Here is a 27781-nt window from a genome sequence, read left to right as displayed (position 1 = left end):
CCGACAATTTAGTCGGTCCGCAATAGCCTGTGCTTCCTCCGGGGGGTACCCAAGAACCATCACTTCGCTCTTATCGAAGTTGATGGTTAGGCCCGACATCTGTTGGAAGCACAGGAGGAGGAACTTCAGGCTAGCAATGTCTTGGACGGAGCCCTCCACCATTATTATGGTATCATCCGCATATTGAAGGAGGGAGACCCCTCCCCCTCCGACTAGGTGGGGGACGATGCCGCGGATATGGCCAGCATCCTTGGCCTTATCAAGGATGGATGCCAGGGCATCAACCACCATGTTGAACAGGAACGGCGAGAACGGGTCACCCTGACGGACCCCACAGAGGGTGGGGAAGTAGGGCCCAATGTCACCGTTGATGTTCACAGTGGTCCAGCCACAGGAGACAAGCTGCATGACGCGAGTCACCCAACGGTCGTCAAAGCCCTTGCGAAGCAACACTTCCCGCAAGAAGGGCCAGTGGACCGTGTCATACGCTTTGTGGAAGTCTAGCTTCAGAAAGACCGCCCGATGGCGTTTCATCTGGACCTCGTGGAGGACTTCGTGGAATACCAGCACCCCATCTAGAATAAATCGGCCTTGAATGAAGGCGGATTGGTTCGGATGGGTAATCGCATCAGCGAGCAGGGTCACCCTATTGGCGTACCCTTTGGCCAGGATCCGGAATATCACATTAATCACTGTGATTGGGCGGAACTGGCGGATGTCGGAGGCGCCCGGGACCTTGGGGATGAGGGTCACGATTCCATAGTTAAGGGGCCCAAGATCCATGGCGCCCGAGTAGAATTCCTCAAACAGGGCCATGACCTCCAGCTTGATGGTCGACCAGAACGTTTTGAAGGGGTTCATCCCTTTAATAGCCGCGAGGACCTTGTCCTCGGTGAAGGGGGCCACTAATGCCGCATTGGCCTCAACAGAGACCAATTGATCACTAGACCAAATGTCGGGGGCGAGACTAGCCCCACCCCGAGGGGTGGGGGTAAATAGGGCTTTATAGAAGCCATCTACATGGGCACGGATGGCCGCGGGGCGAACGAGAGGCGTGTCTCCATCCCACAGGCAGTGGATGGAGTTTCGACGTCGCCGGCCGTTCGCCGCCGCCTGGAAATAGGCGGTATTGGCATCACCCCGAAGCACCCACCGTTGGGTCCCGCGCAGTCGCCAGTAGGCCTCTTCATCCGTGTAAATGGTTGAGAGCTGGTCTTCAAGGTCATATCGCAGCATCCATTCATCCGGGGAGATCCCGGACGTGTCGGCACGGGCATCCAGGGCTTGGATAGCCAGCAGGAGGGCCTTTTGCGTTCTCTAAGGTCCCGGCCAAGGTTAGCACCCCAACCCTTCATGAATTGGCGGGCGAGCTTGGCACAGAAGTGCCACGAGTCGACTGCGGACATGGAGCGATGAGGGGAAGAGCGAGCGGAGATCCAGCGAGCGACGACAGCCTCCCGGAAGCCGGCCTGATTAAGCCAGAAGAGCTCAAACTGGAAAAGTGGTGGGGTGGGGGGGGGGGCGCTCGTCAGCGGTGGAGAGGAGGAGAGGGACATGGTCAGACCCGATCCGGGTAATCGCACGAAGCGAAGCCAGGGGGCAACATAATTCCCACTCCGGGGAAATTAGGACGCGATCCAAGACGGATTGCGTCGGGTCAACCTAACGGTTCGTCCAAGTGAACCTGGCACCCGTCCGATCTAGCTCACGGAGGCCAAGCTCCGCGATCCAGTCGTTGAATAACTTCATCCGGGGGAAGTTAATCCGGTCATTATTCTTCTCATCCGGGGATCAGATGAGGTTAAAGTCTCCGCCCACTACAACTGGGAGGAGGGAGTTGGAGATCTTCAGATGCAGCTCCGCCAGGAAGGCCGGGGAGCGGCGGTGGTCCGCCGGTCCATACACAATCACGACCTCCCATTTGAAGTTAAGAGCACGCTCGAAGATCTACATACTAACGAAGAATTCTCCCCGGTCCATGCCACCCACCTCAAAGGTGGCATCCTTTACCCCTAAAAGGATGCCGCTAGAATGGTCTGTGGTCCCACTAGAAGGGAGCCAATGCCAGGCGAAGAGGTGTGAACTAAGACATTCGAGCTCGTGGAGGGAGAACTCAGTGCGCATGGTTTCTTGGATGGCAATGATGTCAATGTGTTCATCTCACATGTACTCGATGAGTTGGCGGCGACGGCCATCACGGCTGAAGCTGCGGATGTTCCAGAAAAGGGCCCGCATCTAAGCCCCCATCAGGGGGCTGCTTGACCCCAGGACACGGGAAGCGCTTTGCGCGCGAAGAGCAGCTGTGCGAGAACGAGTGCGTCCACGGATCACCCCGTCGGCCACCGGAGGAACCCGAACCGCGGGGGTGGCGGTCGATTCCTCGGGAGGCCGAAGCAAGCGAGCCCGGGTCTCAGCCAGCTTGCCATCTAAGATCTCACGAGCCCTAATGGCCGCGATCTGTTCTAAGGGGGGACCAACTTCCCCCCTGAAGACGATGGCCGAGTCAGTGGCCACCTTGGCGAGGTGGCCAAGAGGAACGGCCTCAACCGCGGAAAAGGAACAACTGGAAGAACTGGGAAGGGCGGGATCCACACCTGACTCGAGGTTCCGGACAGCCGCCCAAAGCTCCGCACGCTCGGAGATGGACGGAGCCGGGGAGTCCGCCGGGCGGGTCACATCGAGGCAGGCGCTACGGCGGGACGCCGGCGTCGAGGTGGAGCGGGGCCGCCTAGCGTACGCCACCGTCGGAGGAGGGTGAACGGAGGCCGGAGTGGTCACGACCATGACCACCGCCGCGGTCAGTGAGGCAGGCGGGGCGAGGCGGTCGTCGGAGGCCACCGGCGGGGGAAGCGGGGCGACAAGCTCCAGGGTGTCGCCGGCCGCGTCCCCCGCGGGTGGGAGGGTCGAGGAAGGCGTGCCGATGGGAGCGCACCCGTCGCCACCCGTGGGAACCGGGGAGGTCAGACCAGGGGGACGGGGGGTCCGGGCCCGACGGCGAGGGGCGAAGGACGGAGTCGGCGGAGGGAGAGCGAGGCGACGAAGGCGGCACGACGAGCAGGCCCACACTGGAGATGTCACTGGCCGACTCCGCCGGGGGAGGGGAGGGCGCGACCGGGGGAGCGGCCAGTCGGAGAGCCACCGCAAGGTCAGCAGCCGAGACCCGGGTGCGCCCAGCCCCAGAACCGCCACGACCCGAAGGAGGGTTGGCGGGCTCGTGGGACGGGGAGCGAGAGCGGTCAGACAGGTCCTCATCGTCCTCAGGGTCGTCGAGACGGGAGTGGCAGGACTGTCTGTGGTGAGAGTCGTCGGCATCAGCTGGGCCGTCCCCCTGGCGGCTGTCGTCGGAGAAGCGGGGGCTGCCGATGTGTTTCGAAGGCTCGGGGCAGATCTTGAGGTCGTAGCCGTCGTCGTTGAAGAAGACCCGAATCGTGGCACGCAGCTTGGAGGAGTCCAGGCACTTCACCTTGACCCGGACCTCCTCCTCCTTGCGCAGAGAGAGCTCATCCACCACCACCTTGCCAAGGATCTTGGACATACTGCGAATGACCCGCTCAGACCAGGCCACATCAGGGAGGCCGGTGATGAGGAGCCAAGCAGTGTCCAGGACCGCCACGGCCTTGGGATCCCACCGCGGCTCGGAGATGTTCACCACCAGCCCGTTGAGGGCCAAGGTGATGTTATCGCTGCGGATGCAGAAACCCATGCTCAGGGCGTCGGGGAAGATCATAGTGAAGGTGTTGGCAGCGGTGGAGGTCACCTGCCAATCCCACTTGCATCTGCACAGGTGGTTGAGCTCGGCCTCGATCATCTCCGGAGTGGCGACGCCCTCGCCCATGACCAACACAAGTGCCAGGAGCGAGGGAGGGGAACCTCCGGCACCTCGAGAAGCCCATGTCCTCGATGCCGTGCCCGTACATCATGATCTCCTCCGTCACCGGGCGATCCGGGCAGAGAATCGCAGGGTGGCCGGAATCCTTGCAGAGGTAGCACATCGGAGGGTTCGGGCAGGCCATCTGGAAGTGCCCGGTCAGACCACAGTTGAAGCACGGTGGGCCATCAGAGGCGGGGGTGGAGCCCGGAGGTGGAGCCGCCGCGCCGGCGGAGGTGGCGGCGGCCGGGGGGCGAGGGGGACCCTTCTTCTTCTTGGCGCCCTGGCGCCCCCGGTTCCCATTGCCCCCATTGGACGGCGGGAATGCAACTTGGGAGTGAGGGGGCTGGTAACGGCGGGCGGCCGGGGCGGTGATGGCGGTGGTGAGGGACTGCAGTTGGGGAGGAGATGGGGATCGGTCCCGACGGCGCGACTGGGAGGGGGACCACCGCCGGGAGGACTGCCGAGCCCCCCAGCCAGCGACCGGCCGTGATCCCGCGAGTCAGCCTGAGGGGGAGAGCGGCGCGCGGGGGACCGGGAGCGGCGGTCGTCCCGAGCAGGGGACCGGCGGGCTAGGCGGGGGGGGGGGGGGGGAGCGGCGAGCGTCGCGGGCCGGGGAGCGCCGAGCCGGGCGGGAGTCGAGCTCCTGCCTGAGGTCAGCCTCCCGCCGGAGACCATCAGGAGAGGGTCGAGGGGGGGGCGTGGCGGTCGTCCGCCCTGCGCTTGGGGCGTCCCGCATCGTCGCCCCACTCCCGGGTCATGGCCGGCGAGGGAGGAGGGGAGGGTGCGAGGGGACCGGTGGCGCCGACGAGCAGGGGGTAGCTAGGGGCAGCGAGAGGAACTTCGTCGGGGGAAGCGGGAGGCGTCGGGTTGGGGACTGGTTGGCGGGGGAACCCTAGCGGTGGCCAGATGGAGCGCCGGATCGGGCCAAGGCCCACCCAGGGGCGTGGCTGGGCCGTGGAGGGTGAGGACGGTCCAGGGGACCGGCCCACACAGCGGCCAACGGCCCGCACATCACGCGGAGGCCCAGAAGCCGAGGCCCGCGGGGAGGCGCCAAGGAGGCGGCCCACGGGACGGCCCGAGACGAGCGCGGCCCAGTAGGACAAGCCCGGGGAGACCAGGCGAGGGGCGAGGGTTTCCCCGAGCGTCGCCATGGTGGTCGCCGGCGGGGCAAGGCGGGGGTGGCGAGGCCAGGACGGGCCGCGCTGGGCACCAGGAGGCGGGGGGACGGCGGCGCCGAAAGCCGAGATGAATGGGCGGAAGGGGGACCGCCGGAAAACCACCGACGAGAGCTCCGCCGAGAACGTCGTCGGTGCGCAGGCCGGAGCAGGGGAGGACGACGCCGGAGCAGTGGCCCTCCAGGAAGAACGCGCGAGGCCGCAGCCGGCGCGGCCAGCGACACCCCACCTGCCAGAGCGGCGCCCCCGAGGGCGAGACCCCGAGCCCAAGGGAGCACCTTGCCCCGCCGCCGACCAAAACACGCCCGAGGGCCGGCGCCGGCGCCGGGAAGACCCGCGGGCGGCCGAACTCCCACCCCTGGGAGTAAGGCCACCGACAGAATCAGACCGAGGCGGCCGGGCAGGGGCCTTGGGGGGTACGCGGTCGCGGCAAACGACGGGGCGCCCCGCGGCGAGGTCGTCGGCCTCGGCGAGGTCCGCCCAGACCACGCGCGACGGGGCGGCGGGGGGAGTCGACGGCGGAGCGGGCGGGGGGGGGGGGGGGCACCGGCGCGCGGCCAGGGTCCGAGGGAGGGGGCGGGGGCTGGGGCGGCGGCGGAGCCGCCGGGTCGCCCGGAGCGTCGCCAGAGCCTTCGGGTTCCATCCTGCCTAAAAAGTTCTTTGCATGGTTGGCTCTGCACGATCTCTCTTCCTTACCCGATTTCTCTCCGCTCTCCCCTAGGTCATCCCCGGCGAGCTCCTGTCCAAACACCGTGTCTGACCGTGTCGTCGCCCCTTCTCCAGCTCAGGCTATCGAATGCAAGCGGTAGCGTAAACAAAGGTAGCCCCGTGCTCACTCTGCAGGCTACCCCGTTGTCCTCATCTCCGACTAGGTCCTGCTGAAGGCGGATCTAGGGGGGAGCCATGGGACCCCTAAAATTTTGCAAAAAAATTGTTCTGTGTATTTAACACTAAATATCTAACAAGTAAATGCTGGTTTAAGACTATATGTTAAGATTATGATGATGTTTAGACAAAATATATTAAGAGGGGGGGGGGGGTCCTCCGAGTGAACTGACCGTACCCCAAACCAACTGCCTAGGGCACTAACCAAACAAGGCACAAATAATCTATTAAATCTCTTATGTTCGAGACTAGAAATAATCCTTTGCTGCTATAATATGATTAATAACTATATAAATACGACACAAACATGTAAATTTAAGTGTACGCCAATCAAATGCTAATGATAAATTTCCCTCAATTTCCAAACATCCAGGAAACAAACTTTAGAAGGTGCTACAAAGTCATGCTGAGTTTTCATATGGAAAAGGACAAACATGCCACAAGGTTTGTATTCAAATGCTGTGACTGAATCTTCGAGAACTGTTGGTTGTTCGTAACTGTATAGAACTTCCATGTATAAAAAAACTGCCATTGCACCCACGTCTCGGCTAGGGTGGGTAGTCCATTCACCTGCCAAAACAGAACATCAACACAAGATGAGAAGAATTCACAACTCCACTCTGAACTGAAGACTTAGATCAGTAAAGATACTAAGAGCGTAAATACTTAGGTAGTTCGATGCAATGACACACGTTATGGTGGCATATATAGAAAATATGGTTTTATCCTATCTAACTTTTATAAACTAGCTAAAAATATTATTTCGGGGGCAATACTGGCAACACTAGCATAAGGGATATTCTGTTACATACACTAGCTAGCCTTTTCCTCATCTAGCATGGGCAAGGGGTTTTAAGAAACAAACTGACATCCCCTGTGCAAATTTCTGCACATCTCCGCTATTATCTTTTACATATGTTTCCTGATATAGCATGGGCAGGGATTTATATATGCTTTGCCGTTAAAACATAAATATAATAGTGATGATGTGGTTGTAAAAGAAAATGTGGTGTATCCTCGAACTAGGGATGAAAACAGAGCGGAAACAGGCGGAACTGAGTGCCACCACACATTTGTTTTCATTTTTTGTGTGGAAACGGAAACGAATACAAAAACCCTAAAAATGAATATGGTGCGTATATGGAGCAGACACGTCATGGAAAGCGGATGTTGGTGGAAGCTTGAAAACCCCTTGAACCATAGAGAAAAACATAAGCAAGCCAAAAAGCTTAACAATTTTTAACATGGCTATAAAATAATATGATTAGGTCTTTTAGCGGTATATGATTAGGTTAGTGACTTAGCGTAGTATTGTAGTAGCACTGAATAATTGTGTTGATCTTGTTGAGCACATGTGTGGTATAGTATAAGTTAGGGCCTCACATGGACCATTCTGTTCACTGTCTCATTATGTGTTGTTTGATGATTGAGTTGGCAGTCATTGACTCATAGTATAAACAGAAATTCCATATTTACAAAAACAAAAAGTTCCATTTCTGTGTCTGTTCTGCCGGAAAGAACTGTTCCCCTTTTTTCCATTTCCGCGTAAAATATTCCGTTTTCATTTCTATTTTGCAAATTTCTGTTTCCATTTCCGTATATTCTCTCCGTTTTCCGTTTATATATTGGCTATAATAGTATAGTATACAAAGAATATTTTATCTCGAGACCAAATGTAAAAAGCTAAGACTCGGGCTATACGTTTCCAAAAAGAAACAGAGGACCAAAACTGCATGAAATTAAGGCATCAACTATCTGTTTAGGGGCTCCAGACTACATTATTCAAGCATCCGAAAAACCACAAGTAGTAAAAAAGTTTACCTCCTTTCTATGTAAATTGTTAACCTTCCTAAAAATAACCACATCACTAATAAAAAATTGTTCATCTTGTTAGTTCCCACATGGGATAGTAGAACAACCCCAACCCTAGATGCCCCCTGAACCGTTGGATCATGATGCAGTAGAAAGTGGTGGTAGATAGGTACTCCCTCTAGTGTCAAAAACACTCTTAAGAGGACCCACGCCAGGAGCTCTCGCGACCGCGTCGCCCCCGCGGGCGACCGGCCGCGTCCCCGACACCTCGTCCCCAAGCTCTCCCCCTTCCCTCCCTCCTTGCCGCCGTCGCTGGCGTCCGGCGCTAGGCCTGGCCCGGGCGGCGCTGGCGGCGGCGGCCCCTAGCCTTCCCCTCTCGGGTCGCACTGATGCGGGGCGGTGCGGCGCCGCGGGGTGCTCCTAGGCGGCGACGGTCCGGCGTGGCGGCGGGGCTCTCTGGCGTGGTGGCGGGCGATCTCTGGACGGTGGCGCTGCCGTTGGCGGCGGGGCGGCGAGGCGACGCGATCTGGCGGCGCCCGCTCGGCCCAAATCTGGGCCCTCCGGGCCCCATCTGGGCCTGGGCGGGCCGGCGGCGGGGAGGGTTGTCGGCGTGGCTTCCGGGAGGCAGGGGAGCGACGATGGGCGGGTGGTGGCTGGCGGCGCTGGTGCCGCCCTGCTGCAGCGTGGCCGGCGGGGCTTTACGGGCCCGATTTGGGTCTGGCCGGGCCAGGGGTGGCCTGGTATGCCCTGCTGCTGCGTCCGGACGGTGACCGCGACGGTGTCGGAGACTCGGGCCTCCCGCACGACGGCGGTGGAGGTAGTTCCCTCCTGCGTGGCTCCGGTGCTGCTGCTCCCGTCGCCTTGTGCGTCTCTCTCCATCCTCTTGGTCTCGTGGTGGTGATCTCTGTGAGGCGGCGTGGGGGTGTCAAGACCGCGGTGGCGCATGCTGGTGGGCGGCGAGGTGGCTGGTTGGCTCCGGCCTGGTTGGGCGGTGAGGTTTGGAGTAGGGAGAAATCCCTTGCCGGCTTTTTCGGCTCTGATGCGGTCACACCTGCGGGTGCCACCATTCCTTTCTGGAGGGTGTCGGAGGTATCCATCCCCCACCCCCTTCCGCGTGCCGGGGGAAACCCTAGGACACGTCCGGGCAGCAGCGTCGTTGGCGTCGCATCCCTTCTTGGAGGTGCTGCTTGGTACGCGGCTGATCGGAGCCTTGGTTTGTGGTGGGTCGAGTCCAGAGGGTGCAGCGGTGGCGAGCCATCCGCGCTTTGTCGAGCTGGCGTTGTTGGCATTTCTTTCTTCTTTTTTCTTTCTTTTTTCTTTTGGGCTTGTTGTGCTTCTCGCCCGAGCATTGCTATGTAATCGGTGTTGGTTGCTTTGTAATACAAAATGGGGGAAAACCCTTTTTTGATAAAAACACTCTTATATTATGCGACGGAGGGAGTAACATGCAGAAGAAATACTGGTGATGGTGAGTGCTGGCTACTGCTTTTCATGAACATGTGAAATGGATTGCCAAGGAAAGCCTTTTGACAACATACTGTAAGACAGGAATACGCAATACCAAATAGCATTATGCTTCATGGAAGCAAAAATACGCAATACCAAAAACGAGTTTCTTTTTACGTAAATAATTTAACGGGTCTACAGCATTAAACATCAGATGGGCTAACTACAGAAAACACATTGACGTCAGAAAACTACTGAAGAAGCAGGTATACAAGCTTTTTGAAAGAAAGATGCTGAAAAATAAATTGGTAAGGTGAACTCATTACCTTGTAGTTACATGATCTTCAACTATTTTATGTTCGTCTTCAGTGAACATGAACCATATGTCTTTGTTCTTGGTTCTATTTTCGTCAACGAATTCTGGTAACAACATGGTATTGCTAGTCACTATACATATACTGCTAATGAGTAAAATAAAGCTTACCTCAAAATAATTACAAACCTTGACGCATTATGTTTGTATTGTTATTACAATAGCCACCCAGCTTCCAGTATTTTACTCCATTGTCTACCATAACAGGAGCTGTCCTATGAACACGTTCCAGCTCCTCTGATTCTGGCACAGTTGGGAAGTACAAGAAGTAAATTAATACAGAACAGCTATATACCTTTTTTTATGAACAAAGCTTTGACTTTGACATGAGAAAACAGAAGGATAAGAAAGGCACCGTAACTCGCTTGTCAAATGAGACTCGGACCTAAGTGATGATGCATACGTCTACACCTCCCACACCAACTGAATTAGGCTCAGTTTGGTTGTGGTAATTAGTAAAATAAACAAACAGTTTATGCTTGAAATGGTAAGACAACATTTTTAGCTAGTTCACGTTCTGGAAAATAAACTACCTGCCAGTCTAAGACTTCACATTATGCAAATTATGAACAGAAAAATAAACCAAAAGTTTCTAGTATAGGCCAAATTAATTGAAAAAGAAAACCTTACACACTCGGATTATGCTTATTTTGCATATTGAATGTTGTCAGTGAAAGATTATGTTAAGTTCAAACTGAAGGGGTTTCTCACAATTGCTTCAGCTCTACCTTATTACCAATAAATAAAGATTAATTACTTTCGTTCTGATTGAAGACTGACTTTTCTATCATATTGAAGGAAACAGATAATGATATCAAATTCTCAGTTAGAATTTTTAATGTGTATCTGATATCCACCCATTTAAGTAGGACAAGTAATGACGACTTATCAATATTACTGCCAGACCTGGCTTTAGGAGCATTTGCTCTAAACCTCAAAGCAGCCCATGGCCCACACCTTCTCTAAACTCTTAACACCAATTGTACAAGTTCACACTACCACCAGCTAGATTCACCATAGCTACCCTCTATTTAACATAGACTAGATCCCGAGTGAACACTATTGTGTCCCGATGGGGAACACAGTAAAAAGTGTGATGGATAGTAGGATGAGAAACAAGATGCAAAAATATAATTCCATGGTGCCATGACAAAGACACAAAGAGTGAAATATGGCACGGAAAACAATAAGGAAGAAGTTTGGTAGGACAGGGAGTGCGTATAAAGGAGATCATGCAACATTACTGGGCAGTCAAGGAAGATAATCGACTCAAATACAAGTGGACCAAACAAAATAAATGAAGATGGCTAAGTGTTGATTATATTCTTTTCGAAAAAAAGAGTTGACTATATGCTTCTCTTGCATGCCATGTGCATCCACATTTCTCCCACTAGCAAGACAACTTATCATCACGTTGTAATTGGCCAGCAACCAGTCTTAACCTCGGTAGAATGACTCCTATTATTTGAGGCATAAGCCCTTTCTAGCGGTGGTCCACAAACATTTAGTATGAGGTAGCAAATGTGAGCAAAGCTCAAGCAACTCCAACTTGGCAGGATACATGATGAGCATCCTGGCGGTTAACAACAATGTGATGCCAAAATAACAGCAACATCGACATGAGGAATTTGCAATGATGTTTGTGTGGTTATGTATGTTGATAACAACAACTTGGATCTTGCCGGTGTTGGCAGCATGTCATGTATGTCTAAGGGCCCAGTGACGGATGTCGTGTTCTTCTCAAGAACATGCTCATGTGCAGAACACACTGATGTTTGTGGATTCGTAGTGCATGACAACAAATTTTGTGTTGTTGATGGTTAGTTTTTTTTTCGAAAAGGAGGATGACCCCCGGCCTCTGCATCTGGGCGATGCATACGGCCACTTTATTAATTATTCTCACAAGACCTTACAAAGTAATACAACAGAAAGACTAAAGCCGCCGTCTAAGCCACTCTATCCAGTTGATGAAGTTGTTAATGGTTAGTTGTTACACATAATAAATTTTTTGGTTCGGTTGCTCTGTACACGCTTTGATACTTAAATTTTAGTGCGAGCTGAGTCATGGCCACATTAGTTGTGCGTTGATAAACAACGACAATGGCTTTGATGCCAAGTTGCCACATCCTCGTTGCTTGATTGTGGAAATTAAGTTGGCAACGCAAGACGTAACTTATTTCATCGAACCTTATGTCCTAGGGTCGCGATGATACGAGATCAAAGAGGAAAGGGGATTTGTAGAATTGAGAGGATGTGTAGGATAACAACACATGCAATAGAGATAAGAGAGATAAAAATTATTGCCTTCTGCCCCTAAAATAGCGAGTCCAATCTTATAAGAATCACACAAACATGGAACCTAATATTATGGTAACTGGTTGATAAGGTAGTAACTTAAGATATAACCAAACCAAGTCAACAAGCCTAATTAATTGGCGTTCGTATTATCTCCCTTGCAAAACACATGCACTGGTCCGAGCATGATGACATCTCCACCCTTGGAAAGACAACGCATTCTATCATCGTAGTTTAGGGGAGCTATTAGTGACTGTCTCCATTGTCAGGTTTATCTAGAAAAGCACATATGCTAACAGACGGCTTCAACAGAAAGGTACCATTTACCCGTTTGAAGGATGAGCCATTTACTTGTGGTACACCATCTCATTTAATATGCCTTGGTGAGTTGAATGGCTATTCTTTGAAAACACCGATATCTCATAGAACTACAAGATCTCATGTCACTTGTAAGTTCACCGGATTTCAAAACTTCACGTTCATGCCGATGTGATATGCTAGTCTGGTAACCAAGCGATGCACTTGTTGTAAATGGCAAAGGGAAGCAACGAAACACTCATCTTGAAATTAATACTTGGTTGTAGTATAGAGCAACCTTATTAGCTAACCTAGCATGTAGCTTACGATTGGCGAAAGCGAGGCCATGACAACACACCCTTATACTAGTAGGACCATTGTTGGCATCAAGTCTTGCTTTATGAGGTTTGTCGAATCTTCCATTCCTGCATGGTTCCACGATATTGCGATAACTGCCCATAAAAATTTAGCACACTCTAGGCTGGGGATGTCATGGCATCATCTTGGCATTGGCATAGCATCCATGTGAGCCATCATCCTAGAAACTTTTTCTTGGAGAGCGCCTACATGGTTCGGGTGATACCAACAAAATGTGGATTTTGCTAAGGGTAATAAAAGCATTACATAAGGCAAGGAGCCTCTTAAGATTAGGGTTTCACACCTAAAGTATCACAGGTAAAATGGACCCATGGGAGGGTGGAGGAGATTCCATGAAGAAGTAGCCTCTGTTGGCTCTCTTTATTGCCACCACCGTAAGAAGTGAGTCATGTTACTATGAGTCATCCAGGTATGCTTCTTCTTCGAGGCCCCACCTTTCTTCTCTGAACTCTTTTCTCAGACTCTTTGCTACTCTTCGACAATAATTCTTGACCATTATCTCAATGTCTCTACCTCTACAGTTCCTTTTACCTCTCCTTCTCCATCCTCTACTACTTCCCCTCTCCACCCCTCCCCTTTGACCTACTTGGGTTAATTTGGATTGCCATTATGTCCTTACTATATATCCTTTTTTGCCATATGAAGAATCTTCACTGAGTTCACTATCATATGGGATAACATTTATCATGTGCATGTCCATCTAAACTTAAATGGGTGGGTGTCTTAGGATCACCATGACTCTTGAAGGTGCCATGAGGGATCGACTTGGTGCGTTCACCAAATGGTGATCTAAGTTTTCTAGCGGTGGTAGGCCGAAAATGGAAGCTTCCCAATGGTGAAAAGAGCAAGGCTTTCAACATTAAAATTGGTAGGTTGGTGTCACATGTAGAACACTATGCGACATTCATATTTTTATTGTTGTTAGTGTATCCATCCTTGTCACAGTTGCTTGTATTTTGGCAGGATAAACAACAATGGGCCCAGTGGTGTCTAATGTCTTATTCTCGCCGCAAGGATAATGCCAGGTTGTTGTTGCATCTCAAAAACCTTCTTACTCAGCCCATCAAGTTGGATAAATAGCTTACATTGACTTTTAGTTAGTTGATCAATGGCATGCAAATACAAACCTTAACTTCATAGTCAGTGGCTTTAATATGAACCTGGTACACCCCTCCCACGAGGAATTCAAGCATTTCAGGTAAGGGGGACTAGAACCTTACAATCAGGTGCCACGATGAAGATATTCACAACAAAGTGGAGAGAGAGAGAGTTAGAGAGAGAGAGAGAGATGGGGCAGAAACGTCCATCATGTTGGCGCTCTCCAGTGACGGTTTGCGTTACTCAGTTTCATCATTCCAACATCTTCGATCCTGGCAGAAGGGGATAGGGTTCCCCTTCCTGGCGACAGTGGAGCGGCGGAAGTCGAGGTCTCCTACGAATTTCTTTGTGGCTGGTTGCTCTGTTCCCTTGCTGCTCTTCGTGTCATCTCGGTGCCCTGTTGCCTCCTTCTCCGGCGGCTATAGCTTTCCATCTCCTTTTGGTTGTGCTTGGACAGCGGCGAGTTGCTGGCAAGGTATATCCCAAGTCTAGGTGGTCTCTCTAGGGCTACTTCACACTACGAGTATGGCATCCTTATAGCTCTCGGGTGTGCATCTTTTAATCCCAACAGAGCGTCACCTTTTGTTTCAGGACGAGGGGGTAGGGTCCCCCCTTAAGTGATAGAGATAGAATGTGTTGTTCTTCCTCTAGTCCCAAGGTGCCACATGGAGAATAGTTCCCCTAGGATGGTCGGTCATGTCTTCCTTGGCTGCTTCGGCCATGATTTTCTCAGTGCCAAGCGTGGAGTGCTTAGTCTTTTGCTAGTTGTGCTCTCTTCTGTTCCTTTTCATAGGTGCTTGCCTGGAATGGTTATAGTTGTGTTTGCTCTCCAGTAAACCCCATTGTATCGGTTCAGCCATTGTGTTGCCAAGGTCTGTTGTATTTCCTGGCCGGTTGATGGCTTCGTTAAATCCAAGCCGGGCTCATATAGAGCTTTTTGTCTAAAAATATGTGGCACAAAAGGGGAATAGAAAGCACTATAGTGGAAACAAGTTAGCCAAGAGATAGCAATCTTGATTTACTTGACTCTAAAAGGATAGTCAAGTTGCATTTATCATCGATGCAAAAAAAAGTTGCATTTATCATGAGTTAAAAAAAGTTCCATCCAATTGTTACAACATCATGGAGCACATATGAATTGAATTAAGGTATCTGCATATTACCGTATTCTTTCTTTTGTGGTATCACTATCCATATCCATAAACACTATTTTCGTACCCGTATCAGTTCCCTCTTAAATTAATTTATACGTATTAATTAGTGCAAAATAACCTAGAATATATTAAGCCTTACATATACTAATTACTTTATTAGTATATCCTTTCATGCCTCTACGTTAATCCAAGAAAAAGGTTAAACATTAAATCCTAACTACATGGTTAGATATGTGACTATAATATAAGGCTAAGGCTGAAAAGACTCGACACCTATTCACTCGGAAAGAAAAAATAAACATGGTTATCTTCTCTTGGATGGTTATGTCCACATGCATTGCTCCTGCCCTCTTTAAGATATTTTGCCTCATGGTCTGTGGGACAAGTGGACACAAGTCTTTTCTTGCAGTATAAATGTCCTAACTTGTCGTTGCTTTAGAAATTCCCTGAGTTGCATTCTTTTGCTAGAAATGTAAAAGAATCTTTGCCAAATTTTAGTGCAAGAAGTGATTGGGCTGATAACTTTCATATGCCTTTATCTAATCCAGCCTATAATCAATTTCTTCAGGTCCCAAGCATAATCCCAGTGGTTGATCAGAATAGTAAGCACAGATGGCACCGCAATAGAATTGCTGCCAAATTCTCCTTTATAAAAATGTATAGACACCTGATGGGAGATTTTGAGGCTCCAAAAGTTTTCAAGTTAATCTGGAAGATTTCTAGTAGACTCAAGCATAAGATTTTCTTCTCGTTAGCAATGCAGAATACGCCCTCCGTTTCTAAATATAAGACTTCTTAGATATTTCAATATGGACTACATACGGAGCAAAATGAGTGAATATGTACTCTAAAATACGTCTATATACATCCGTATCTAGTTCATGTTGAAATTCTCTTAAAAGACATATACTCTTTAGGAACCGAGGGAGTAGAATTAACACAAGATCCTTGCTGGAACGAAAAGGTTTCATGATGACTGATCACTCTTGTCATATATGTAATCATCATTGTTAAGAAACACTTATGTATCTGTTTTGGGACTGCAATTTTGCTCAAAGTTGCTAGTACACTCTCATTCCTTGAAGAAAATGAGGTACTTCTGTCTATGAAGATACATTGTTGGCTCTTGAGGATCTACCAAATGATATTAGAATGGAGATTGTTATACTGGGGCTGGAACATCTGGCTTAAGAGAAATGGGAAGATATTCAGAAAATCCAATCCAACCATTCAGAATTGGAGATATGCCCTTAAAGATGATTCTACTTAAATTTAAAATCAGGGACAAACATGCTGTGATTGGACGACTCTCTCTTTTATCATGATACCTAGAGCTGCAATTGGACGACTCTCTCTTTTATCCATAGGCCTTTTGTAGTTTTCTTTCATTCATATTTGTAACATCACTGTTTCTATTAATGAAAATTATCGTAGATCGATTGTTCCACTGTCCAGGGTTTCAAAAGAATGTCCACATGCATGAAAAAATTGGGTTGGACTACTCCAAAAATATGTTTATATAAAAAATAATTGAATTTATCCATTTGTTAACCCACAGTCAGTACACATTCATGGATGGTAGGCAGACAATTTGACGTTTGTGAAAGTTAGATACTCCCACCAGTATTTACGTTGACCATTTTCTTCTACTGCTCCCTCCGGTCTTTAAGAAGATAATGTTTTTATTAGACATTAGCACAATCTCCAAAATAGTACATAAAATATTAGTATCTATTTTGGTATAATTCTAAAACCTGATAAGATTGTTATAATATGCGAGTATCTTTTAGATATATTTATATACTATGATTTTTCACTCACTCAGTCAAAATATTCTAGAAGACATTGGTGGTTAAAGTTTTAAAAGTTTGACAAAGACTATGCAAAAAAAAATGTTATTGTGGACTATAAGGAGACAGAATAATAAAACCTAGTAAAGTACTATATTACAAAGATATTTTCTAGAAAAAATATATAAATATTAAACGATGCAGGATGGTGTAGATCTGAAATAATATAATAAACAAAAGCGAAAGATATCAAACAGACCGAGAACTGAACAGATGAACAAAGCTAAACAAATTGAATGCAGGAAATGAAGATAAATCAAGCCATACTGCTACAGACCATTCCGGGCTGCCTTCTTGATTTCTTCTGCTTCCTTTATTTGAGAAAGAATATCATTAGCTTCCTCATTGTTAGCAATATCTCCTCCTTTGATTGTTTTAGTCATGTCATCATGTCTTCTTTTCAGCTCCTTTTGCTATGAAACAAGACACAACACGATGATCATTAATGTCAACAAAGTGACTTGACCACCAAAAAGGAACTTCCCAAGATAAATACCTTTCTGGTTGCAGCTTTGATTTTTTGTCTGGCCATACATTTTTTATCTTCAATGTCAATGTAGGTCCTCAACTTTCTGAATGAAGTTACAAGATAATTAATATGACAATAGTGAAGTGAACTATTACAGAAAATATGGTAGCCAGTACTTACTTAGAAGACAATGCCTCATTACACAGACAATTCAGAACCTCCAGCTTACAAGAAGGGTTCAAAATTTTATAGCCTGATACCCCTTGATTTAAACAACGAAGTGTGAAATCTTCTGCATGTAATGTCAAATTGATGTACTCGCCTACTTTTCTTATCCATTCATCTCCATGACTTGGATACTTATCAAAAGGGCTAAGAAAAAAATAACCTCATTTATTCATTTATTAACTGCATGGGCAAAACTACAAGGGCATAGAAGTTTGTGAGTATACTTACTTATCTTTGCCATTTTCTATGATAGACAGAAGATTTATGTGAACGTTAGCAACAACTGAAGACACCTCTTCGAGTTGAGTTAAGTCTGTGAGAATTTCTTCTGGTAGCCCCTTCCCTATTTTGCAGATCTGCTTAAATCATGTGGTACATTATACATAAGAAAAGGTCTCTTAAAGCAAGCAGACAGCTAAGAACAGTTAAATATTTTCATTTATGGAAACATATAACAAGTTTGGTGTGTCAGATTATAAAATAAAATGCAAATAAACTTTCGTTAGATTATAAATTTAGAAATCATAAAAAATAGGCGCCTCAAGTTGATGACTTATTTTGTGTTAACAAGACAGAAGTAATAAGAGAACAACACAATTGTTTAGCTCGGCAACATTCTCAGGCAAGTTAACTAACCATAACCAGTTAGCGTAAACCAGATTTAGAAATGAGTGGATGCATCAATGGTTCAATGCAACATGAAATGATAAATAAAACATAATATTTGATTTCCATAATTACCTTGCCAAAGGAGCGGCAGAACTCCAGAAATTGAATAGCAGCGCCAACATCTTCAGACTGCAGCTTTATACCTGCAATGCAAGTCACGGGAGTACCCCTGGGTACAACTATTTCATCCTTGAGTGTACTGATGCTCTTAGTTTGCACCAGGTTGACCTTCGGCCTGTTGGTGGCATGGACCATTCGCCCCGTCGGCTCGTCCCCTCTCTTCTTTCTGCCAAATAAAAACAGATAAAGAGATCTATAAAGAAGAACAAAAATCTGAAATCCCCCATGGCAAGAATCAGCTTCAGATTGCTCACTGGCACACGCTGCAGTTGCACTCCTTCCTGCATTTGGCGCATTCCCAGGCCCCCTTCTTCAACACCTCATCCGCAATCAAAGGATACCTGTTAAACAAAGAGAACATCAACAAACAAACCCAAGCAAGATTGCCTACCACAGGCTCTAAGAAAAAGCAGAGGAAATTATTTCACCTGTTACGCATGCAACTCTCGCAGTATCTCTGAGTGCACCTTTTGCAATCTGTCGCGACCCCTATTTTTCTCTGACGGCACTGAGGAATAGCAACACAGAAAAAAATTTGAAACAGAAGACATTGTTTTTTTTTACCGAAACAGTAGGACTCTACTGCATACTCTATAGATTTTGGTTTATATTACAAGCGAAAAAAGAAAAGGAGCTGAGGGCTAAGAGGCCCCTAGAATGATTTTGGTTTATAGAAAGGTTTGTCCATCTCTATTTTTAGGCTGGAAATGAAATTTAGGTTTGTCGGAAAAAATGGTTGGAAATGTAGCGATGCAGGCTCTAGCGAAAAGACATCTGAATTTTTTTTGCCAGCAAGCTCTAGCGAAAAGACATCTGGAAAAAAGTAGTCTCTGATCTCCATCAGATCTTCTCCACACATTACACAGGAGGAGTCCTCAATGAAGAAATTCCTGCTGTGAACATTCTCTGGTATTAAGTCTGTCTTGCAGGAGAAGCCAGAAAAAAAACCTTGAGTTTCAGGAAGACCCGCTATCGCCGTATATGTTTCTTTCTGTAGCAGATGTTTTGTCGAAGCTTTTGAAGAAAGCAGCAAGGAACTGACAGACCTGAATATTGCCAGAACAGCTCCAGGAATTTCACATGTATTGTTTGCTGATGACATTACCCTGTTCTTCCATGCAACAACTGACAACAGGCTGAGGTTGTGAAGAATGTAATACATAAATTTGAGGGGTGCACTGGACAGTTGCCAAGTTCACAAAAATGCTCGCTCTTGTTCAGTAGAGCATGGCAGGTGGAAAGACAAGAGGAGGTGAAATCCACACTAGGAAAGGTGCACGTCTGAAGAGAAATACCTAAGCAGTATTCCAACCTATCAACGAAATATTTACTATGCGGCTCTCGGATAATTGGATTCTGAAGGAACCTTCGCTGAAGATTCAGGGTGGCAGGAGCTGTCCAAGGATACGATCGTGGGTGGTCTCTTATTGCCGGATGGTGAACAGTGGAATGAGGTTTGATAAGGGAAGTTTTCTGGCCAGATGATGCTGAGTTGATCATGAAGATTAAAGCACCGAGAGGAGACCCTGAAGACACCCCTGCATGGCACTTCGAGAGGAGTGGACATTTTTCGGTAAGGAGCGCGTGCAGGCCGGGTTGCCTACAACCTGACCCGGTGATGGCGAGCAGCAGTAACAATCCTGATGGAGAGTTTTGGAAAGCGCCTGTGCCAAACGAAGTTAGAGCTTTTATCTGAAGATTGGCGTGAGACAATCTATCTAGCCACTAAAAGAAACAAATGGCGACGGTCGCTGGAAGCTGACAACATTTGAAACATGCTGTATGTGGGTGTGCTGAAGAAAAATGCTAAACTGGCAGTTTCAGCAACAGAGAATCCACCATTGACAGGAGTAAACATCGGGATTACTGTTCCTCCAGTTTACCTGGTGGCAGCGCCACTTGTCGACGGGGACGGTCGCCTTGGCGCTGAGGGAGTTCGACGCCGCTCCCCTCCGGCGTCGCCTCCCTCCAACCTTAGCGCCGGCGCCGCTCCCCTCCGAGGCGACGACGTTCGTCCCCGGGACGACGCCTGCCGAGGCGCCGCCGTCGATCCCCTCCGACGCGACGCCGTTCGTCCCCGAGACGACGCCCTCCGAGGCGACGACGTTGGCGGTGGCGCCGCTCCCCGCCGGGGCGACGACCATCTCCCCAATGGAACCGACGGCGTTCGTCTCCAGGGCGTCGCGATCGCCTGCGTGCCTCCGCGGATCCAGATCTTGCGGGCTTTCCATCGGCAGCGCTGAGGAGACCGGAGGGACGGGCAGTTAGCGGTGCAGAGATGATTTGCTCGGGACCAGGGAGCGCTCGGGGGATTTTGCGGTTAAATACTACTGTGAATTGGAGCTGGAGCAAGGGAGGAGCCGTCCGTTCCTCGTGCTGCTGGAATTGGCAGGCGATTAATGCGACGAGACTGGCAGCGAGGGAGGAACTGCTGCCGTCCATGGCTGGCGGGTGGCAGCGCGCGTCCGAGCAATGCCAAAGCCAAAGTGGGAAAGAAACGGAAGCCCCTGGCTAGTTATGACGAGTTGGCCCCAAATTTTTGAAAGCCCCCTTCCCCGCGTCGCTCCAGATCTTCCCTCGTCTCCTTGCCGTCTTGGATTTCTTTTTTTCTTTTTCATACGAGAAAGTCAAGTTTGTAGGTTTTGCGAAATTATGAAGCAGAATATATACATGCTCATGTTAATGTGCTATACATATCTGTACAATTTTGTTTAATAAATCTTTTCATGTGTGTGTTACACAGAAATAAACAAATGTGAGGGATATATGTAATAATAATTCGCAGAAAAAATTTATATAATAATACTAGTAATTAGAAAATTTTATGGTTGTCCCAATATCCAGCCCTGAAATGTATACGTTGCCACTAAATTTCTCAAAGGGAGTGGCTACAGATCAATCGACTGACACAAAGAAAAGGGTCAGTCGATTGGTACAAATTCTGCCCAGTCTAGACAACGCGGCAACCCAGAAGAAATTTGACTGACCAGAGTTTGTGGTCAGTCAATCAGCCCAACTAAATCAGCAAGCTAAGGGCTTTCTGTTTCTTTTTCTGCCTTTAGCCCAGAGAAGTAAACGGGCCAGAACCCGCTAAGCTAAAGACCCAAATAACAGACAGCTCACTAGGTCTTCCTCCTTGTGACTCTGCTTTCTTCCTCGTCTCCCATCCAGCCGCCACCATGGTAAGGGGAAATAGACCTCAGATCTCCTCCTGTCTTATGATAATTCTGATCAATTTGTGCTGACGATTCTCTCTCAGTGCGTACTTCTCCTCCAATCCCCAGGGTTTAGTTCTCTCTCTTCCATAGAGAGATCACAGATCTGTTAGCAAAAAATGGATGATCCTCAAATTGAAACCCAGATCTCAGATCTGTCAGCAGGAAGAACAAAATGAAGAAAGAAACCTGGTGATAAAAGTGCTTTTGGCTAGTCAAAGGTATGTGACTATCTGCTGCACCACCTCCATTTCGTATGCTAGAATTGGTGTATGATGCCAGTTCTGGAAGCACCTGTCCAAATATGCAGACATCATAGATAGCCATAGATGATTTCCTGTAAGCAAAAGAAAAATCAGATGCATCATGAAACAAAAACAGAGAGGCTAACTATTCTGAAACAATCAGTTCTGAAACATTTAGTTAATTTGCATTCTCAGGTACCTAAAATTGCACATTATTCTCAGCAGCAAGAATACAAAGATTTGGCAGATAGAAGTCATGAGAACAAGGTAAAAAGCATAAAAATTCCTATTAAATTTATATATGCATCATGAAACAAAAACAGAGAGGCTAACTATTCTGAAACAGTCAGTTCTGAAACATTTAGTTAATTTGCATTCTCAGGTACCTAAAATTGCACATTATACTCAGCAGCAAGAATACAAAGATTTGGCAGATACAAGTCATGAGAACAAGGTAAAAAGCATAAAAACTTCCTATTAGTTTTATATATGCATCATGAAAAATAACAGAGAAGCTAAAAAAAATACAAATGATTTTCATTAGTTCTGAAACATTTAGTTAATTTGCATTCTCAGGTACCTAAAATTGCACATCATTCTCAGCAGCAAGAATACACAGAGTTTGCAGATAGAAGTCATGACAACAAGGTAAGAAGCATAAAAACTTCCTATTAGTTTTATATATGAATGTTGTTAAATAATTTGCATACGAAAATTGCAGGTGCTCAAAAATTTGTATCAACGCAACAAACATATGCAGCCACTTATAGAATCATTCAATGGGATTCCTGAGGTTAGTTTGTGTTCATTTTAAATATTTGATGACATAACAAACTAACATGCTAAAAAATGATTTGTGACAGGATGCACTTTTGGGACCAGACCTATAGCCCATTCCTAGACAGAAAGAATCAAGTCAACAGGTGCAGTATGACAAAAGCACAAGCATAAAAAACAAAAGCATTACCGGTGCAGTCAAGAATGATTTTTTTGTTTGTTGCAGGAATCAGATTTGCTTCATCTAGGAAACCAAAGTTTGCATATGAGTAATGGCAAGCTAGCAGCGCATGGAGTCGCACAATCTTACACAGAACTAATGCAACAAATGACAGTCATGAGTCATTTACAAAGCGACAATATGGCAATACCTATAAACAGTTTCACATCATTCTTGACTGCGGGCATAAACTCTAAGGTATGTTGTATTACTGCAATCAAAATTTAGAAAAAGAATGATCTTATATACATTACTCAATAGAATCTAACAGAAAAGAACTTGTATCAGCATCAAGCAACAGGCCCAATTGCAAGCAGCAATGAGCAGCATCTCAGTAATTGGGGACAATATTTTGTACCTTCAGAGCAGGAGCATGAAGAAGACGATGAAGCAAACAATGAGGTTGATGCAAGTCATAGTGATGCTGAATCTGATGTTGAGCGTGAAGATGGTGATAAAGGAAACAATGAAGATGAAGCAAATCGCATTGATAGTGAATCTGATGGTGAGCATGAATTTGACTGCAACAGTGATGAGAATGCAAGTTATCCAGATGAAGCTTACACAGAATGCAATAGTGATCAAAATGAAACAGATGTGGAGGAAGATTACCTGGAACAAAATACTTTATCCTGTGATGAGTTGTTGGTGGAACGCCAGCATTCAGAGCTGCAAAATTTGGAGCAAAGTTGGAACTATCAGGATTCAGTCTATCAGCAGCAAATGATGAGAGCCGATCAAGAAGTAAAAGCAAGGAGCTCTGAAGAAGCATTGCAAGGCCCTGATTATGCAGAAACAACTGATACAGATGGCACTAGTGGCAGCGATGATTCAGAGTTTGAAGCAGAGCAGCTACAAGAGGTCCAACAACAAACAAAAAACTATGAAAAGGATAACAGTGCTACATTTTTAGAATCAAATGAAGAGGATCAGAATGAAACTTTTAGTCCATCAGGCAAGGAAAAAATGCAGGACCTAGTAAGGAGCAGATGAAAGATGAAAACAAGTTATCTCAAGAAGATATAGAATTCTTCCTTGAGAATGACAGTATTAAAAGGGCAATTAAATTAAGCCAAGAAGATGAGAAGAAACACATGCCAGCCCTTGGCATGACATTTGAAAGTGATGCTCATGCACACAGATTCTACAATGAATATTCAGCTATTGCTGGGTTCTCAATTCAGAAAGCTGCAAACTATCACTGCTAGAAGAAAGATGCACACAACAACAAAATGACGAGGTTCACTATGAAGTGTAACAGATCTGGTAAACCTAGGATAAGGACAAAACCAACAGCTGCAGGAGCAAAAAGGAGAAAGTATAAGAGTGATAAAAATGCACCAACTGAGCTAGAGAATACGACAGACAGAAGAAGAAACTACACAACTAAAACAGGTTGTCAAGCTCAGATGGTTGTTACCTGGAAATTCGATACAACACAGTGGGTGGTGACAAGGATTATCATTGAACACAATCATGACCTGCATCCACCAGGGGAAGTCAGGTTCCTCAGGTCACACAAATATATCACTGATCAAGAGAAGGACTTGATCAGAACTTGCAAACAAGTGAACGTACCAACTAGAAAGATTATGGCAATAATGGCGTTCTTTCGAGGAAGAGGTCTTTCTTCGCTGCCATATACAGCAAAACAGATTAGCAACATGGGCACGAAAATGAGAAGAGATAACGGATTGAATGACATGATGCAAGTGGTCTCATTTTTTGAACAGAAAAAATGAGAAGATCCTCTGTTCTTCTACTCATTCAAAACAGATCCAGCTAAGAATGTCATGCATATATTTTGGGCAGACGGCACTGGTATAAGGAACTATCAACAATATGGTGATCTCCTAAGTTTTGACACAACTTACAAAACAAACAAGTATAACCTGAAGTTTGCTCCATTTGTGGGTGTAAATGGACACGGAGACAACTGCCTCTTTGCATGTGGTTTCATACAAGATGAGAAGAAAGAAATTTTTGAGTGGTTGTACAAAACTTTTCTGAAGTGCATGGGAGGAAAAGCTCCAAAATCTGTGATAACAGATCAAGATGCAGCTATGAAAAAGGCAGTTCCTAAGTGTTTTTCTAGTTGCATGCACAGGAACTGTTTGTTTCACATTCTAACAAAAGCGCAGAACAAAGCTAGGAGAACATTTGCAAGGAACGAGCATTTGAATGCTCAGTTTCATGACATAATCCTAAACTCACAAACAGTTGAGGAGTTCGAGCACCTCGGGCCCCAGATGATACAACAACACAATGTTCAACATATCAAGCACTTCGGGATTATGTGGAAAAATAGAAAGAGATTTGTACCTGCATATTTCAAGAATGACTTTTTCCCATTCATCCAGTCAACGGCAAGAACTGAAGGTACAAATGTTGTATTCAAGGCAAATGTAGGGTCAAGTCATAGTGTGATTGCTTTCATGACAGAGTTTGACAGAATATCGCAGAGCATTGAAGAAAAAAAAAGAAAATGATTCAATAACAAGGAGAACCTCTCCAACAATGTGGAGTGACTGGGCATTGGAAAAGCAAGCAGCAAAACTATACAACAGGGGCATATTCTACAAATTTCAGCAAGAGTTGATGAATTCAACAAAGTTTCATATGATGGAAATGGAAAAAAAGTATGAGGTGTACAAGTCACCGACTCAAGCACTGTTTGACTATAACCCAAGAACATTCATAGTGGTTGTTGACACACATTCTGAAACTATCTCATGTGTATGTGGGAAATTTGAGAAGGATGGTATTCTGTGTTGTCATGCACTCAAAGTCATACAAGCATTGAACATTGATGAGTTACCAGAAAAGTACTTCATTGATAGATGGAGACCTAAGGAAAAAAGAGCATTTCAAGCTAATGAAGAAGATGCAAACCTTGAAGATTTGGATGAGCAAATGGCATTCTTCTCATTTTCAAGAAGACTAGTTCAGCTTGCTTCTGAGGCATCGAAGAATCCTGCAAGGAGGAAAGTGTTAAACAAGCAGATAGGGAATCTGGAGAGGTTAATTTTAGACATACCTTGCATGCCAGAATTGGAACAATCAAAATGTTCTGCTTCAGATTTAAGTGCTGTCACAGGGGGCTCTTGACTTCAGACAGCAAGGGTGAGAACACTATAAATGATCCAATATACAGCAAACCGAAAGGGAGAATGAAGAAAACAGGGAGGCAGAAAAGTATACTAGAAGAAATCATATCAAGGCCTAAAGTGACTTGTTCGGGGTGCAACAAACAAGGACACAACATTACAGGGTGCAAGCAAATACAACAAGAATCGCCAGCAAAACCTAAAAAATCAGGTAAAAAAACGAACATTGATTCAAATACAACAGGGCATCTAGTGACGTGTAGATGACATCATAAGGCGGACGGCAAAGACCAAAGGCTCTTTGCCGTCTGCGGCGGACGGCAAAGGTCTGCCGTTAGCCACTTAACGGACTGACAGCGCAAATATTGCCGTCCGCCCTCTTTGCCGTCCGCCGCGGACGGCAAAGAGCCTTTGCCGTCCGCCGCCAGGAAGCAGACGGCAAAGAAGCTGTTTACCGTAGCCTTCTTTGCCGGAGCCTTTTGCCGTCCGCGGCTGACGGCAAAGGTCTTTGCCGTCCGCCTTTCGAGCCTTTGCCGTCCGCCATGGCAGACGGCAAAGTAGCTGTTTCCTGTAGTGTTAGTTATTGCAATTTATATGACCAATTTAGTGCTCATTTTAATCCTGTAAACTTGAATCTTCAGCCAGCAGAAAGAATGCAAAGCAACATAGAGAGAAGACAGCAAAACAAAAATAGATGAAAAAGGTTAGAAAAAATATGAAACAAACATCATTTCAGAAACTTCTTCCTGAAAAAAGAAATAACTATTCATTATTACTGATTGCATACTCTTTTTTTGTTTATTGGATGAAGGCAAGGTCTACTACATATTCATGCAATGAGGAAAGAAAGAAGAAAAGCGATGCTCATAGCGTGAAGAAACATGATTGCAAAGCAAAAAGTGAAAGAATTGTGAAAAGAAGGTCAACAACAGAAGCAATTGTTATTGTGTGAAAAATTTGCATCCATTTTGTATGAAATGATGGATATGTAATTTAAGTACTTTCAACTGATTTCTACTATTTTTACTTGTTTACTGAATTATTGCTTACTGAATTCTGGAATGCAAAAGGAATAATTATAATGGTATGAGATGACATATGAAATCAGAATGAAGAAAACAAAAAAGGTGATATCAATTCAGGAGTGCAAAAAGAAAAGAGCAAAAAAACCTACAACATAGATTTATGAATTCAGAAATGCAGAAAACAAAAAGTTGATATCGATAAACAACAATAACGTAGACTAGTATTTAATAATATTGACAATAGAGTACTGACATCACAAAGGAAACTTTGAAAAACGATGATAGCACGTTTACTGACCTAGATGCTAAGTTGACTAAATGAAAGCAAGCCACAAATATGGAACACAAAAGTAACGTAAAAACTAGAGTCAACTAAATTTGGAGACGCGTGCATGCAACCTTCCACTAGAACTAACACTAATGCATGCATTCACTAAAAGTAATGTGCATTCAGGCAGCAGCAACGCTTGCACCAGCACCACCTCTAGCAGCACCATCCCCTCCTGATCCACCAGAAAACCAGCACCAGAGCAATCATAATCAGGCTTGGAAAGATCAACTTCATCTTCTTCTTCATCAACATCTTCATCTTGTCCTGCTTCAGGTGCAATGATGATGTTTCTCTAAAAGTAGCCATCCCAATCAGGAACGCACTGCTCAATCCTAGAAACTCGACGAACAGTCATCGGAGCTTCAGGACCACACGGAATGTCATTACCAGCTACAATCAACACATCAAAAGCATCCTTGAAAGCAACTAGCACTGTGTCCTTGACGTAGTGGTCAGCAACAGTCAAATTCCTATGACTCAGCATATCAAACAGTGCATGACCAACGCCAAAACCAGCAGAGTGAGTGTTGCTGGTTACTATGCAGTACACTACTCTGTCAGTATCTCCAAAAGGAATATTGAGCTGAGCCCTTGTGACAGCAGAAATCTTCATTGTCTTGCGACTGAAATTCTTTAAATTTGAAATTGCATTCAAAAAATAAGGTACTTGAAAAAAATTGCATTGCAATTGAGAAATGAACAACTACTGTATTAAATCACTGATTGATATGAAACACAAAA

At 46.5% G+C, this 27781-nt stretch overlaps 2 protein-coding genes across 2 annotated transcripts; one reads left to right on the top strand and one right to left on the bottom strand.

Annotated features, from left to right (window-relative positions):
• Positions 1–6186: 6186 nt before the first annotated feature.
• LOC109781339 (uncharacterized) lies at positions 6187–20491 on the bottom strand. The gene is made up of 11 exons (XM_020339940.4): positions 20004–20491; positions 18549–18628; positions 18375–18461; positions 18073–18286; positions 17560–17687; positions 17284–17475; positions 17131–17206; positions 16912–17047; positions 9692–9805; positions 9516–9609; positions 6187–6501 (listed from the first exon to the last, which is right to left on the bottom strand). Exons 1-11 carry the CDS (start codon positions 20349–20351, stop codon positions 6498–6500), a joined length of 1473 nt encoding a protein of 490 aa, XP_020195529.2. The 5' UTR covers positions 20352–20491; the 3' UTR covers positions 6187–6497.
• Positions 20492–20971: 480 nt separating this feature from the next.
• LOC120967423 (uncharacterized) lies at positions 20972–26748 on the top strand. The gene is made up of 9 exons (XM_073501803.1): positions 20972–21040; positions 21183–21302; positions 21776–21847; positions 21963–22034; positions 22157–22228; positions 22302–22373; positions 22584–22775; positions 22866–25895; positions 26326–26748. The coding sequence occupies exons 1-8, from the start codon at positions 20972–20974 to the stop codon at positions 23568–23570; spliced, it is 1374 nt and encodes a 457-aa protein (XP_073357904.1). The 3' UTR covers positions 23571–25895; positions 26326–26748.
• Positions 26749–27781: the final 1033 nt, after the last annotated feature.

The sequence above is a fragment of the Aegilops tauschii genome, chromosome 6 (assembly GCF_002575655.3).
Source record: "Aegilops tauschii subsp. strangulata cultivar AL8/78 chromosome 6, Aet v6.0, whole genome shotgun sequence".
Lineage (NCBI taxonomy): Eukaryota > Viridiplantae > Streptophyta > Magnoliopsida > Poales > Poaceae > Aegilops > Aegilops tauschii.
Note: the sequence above shows the minus strand (reverse complement) of the source record. Positions and strands in the feature narration are given on the sequence as shown.

Coding starts and splice junctions, on each gene's coding strand:
- LOC109781339 (XM_020339940.4), bottom strand. CDS start 20,351: ATGGAAAGCCCGCAAGATCTGGATCCGCGGAGGCACGCAGGCGATCGC. Junction 18,462..18,548: donor GAGAGTTGCATGCGTAACAG/GTGAAATAATTT, acceptor TTTGTTTAACAG/GTATCCTTTGATTGCGGATG. Junction 9,806..16,911: donor CAAGAAGGCAGCCCGGAATG/GTCTGTAGCAGT, acceptor CAACTGTGCCAG/AATCAGAGGAGCTGGAACGT.
- LOC120967423 (XM_073501803.1), top strand. CDS start 20,972: ATGTATACGTTGCCACTAAATTTCTCAAAGGGAGTGGCTACAGATCAA. Junction 21,848..21,962: donor ATAGAAGTCATGAGAACAAG/GTAAAAAGCATA, acceptor TTGCATTCTCAG/GTACCTAAAATTGCACATTA. Junction 22,374..22,583: donor CATTCAATGGGATTCCTGAG/GTTAGTTTGTGT, acceptor TGTTTGTTGCAG/GAATCAGATTTGCTTCATCT.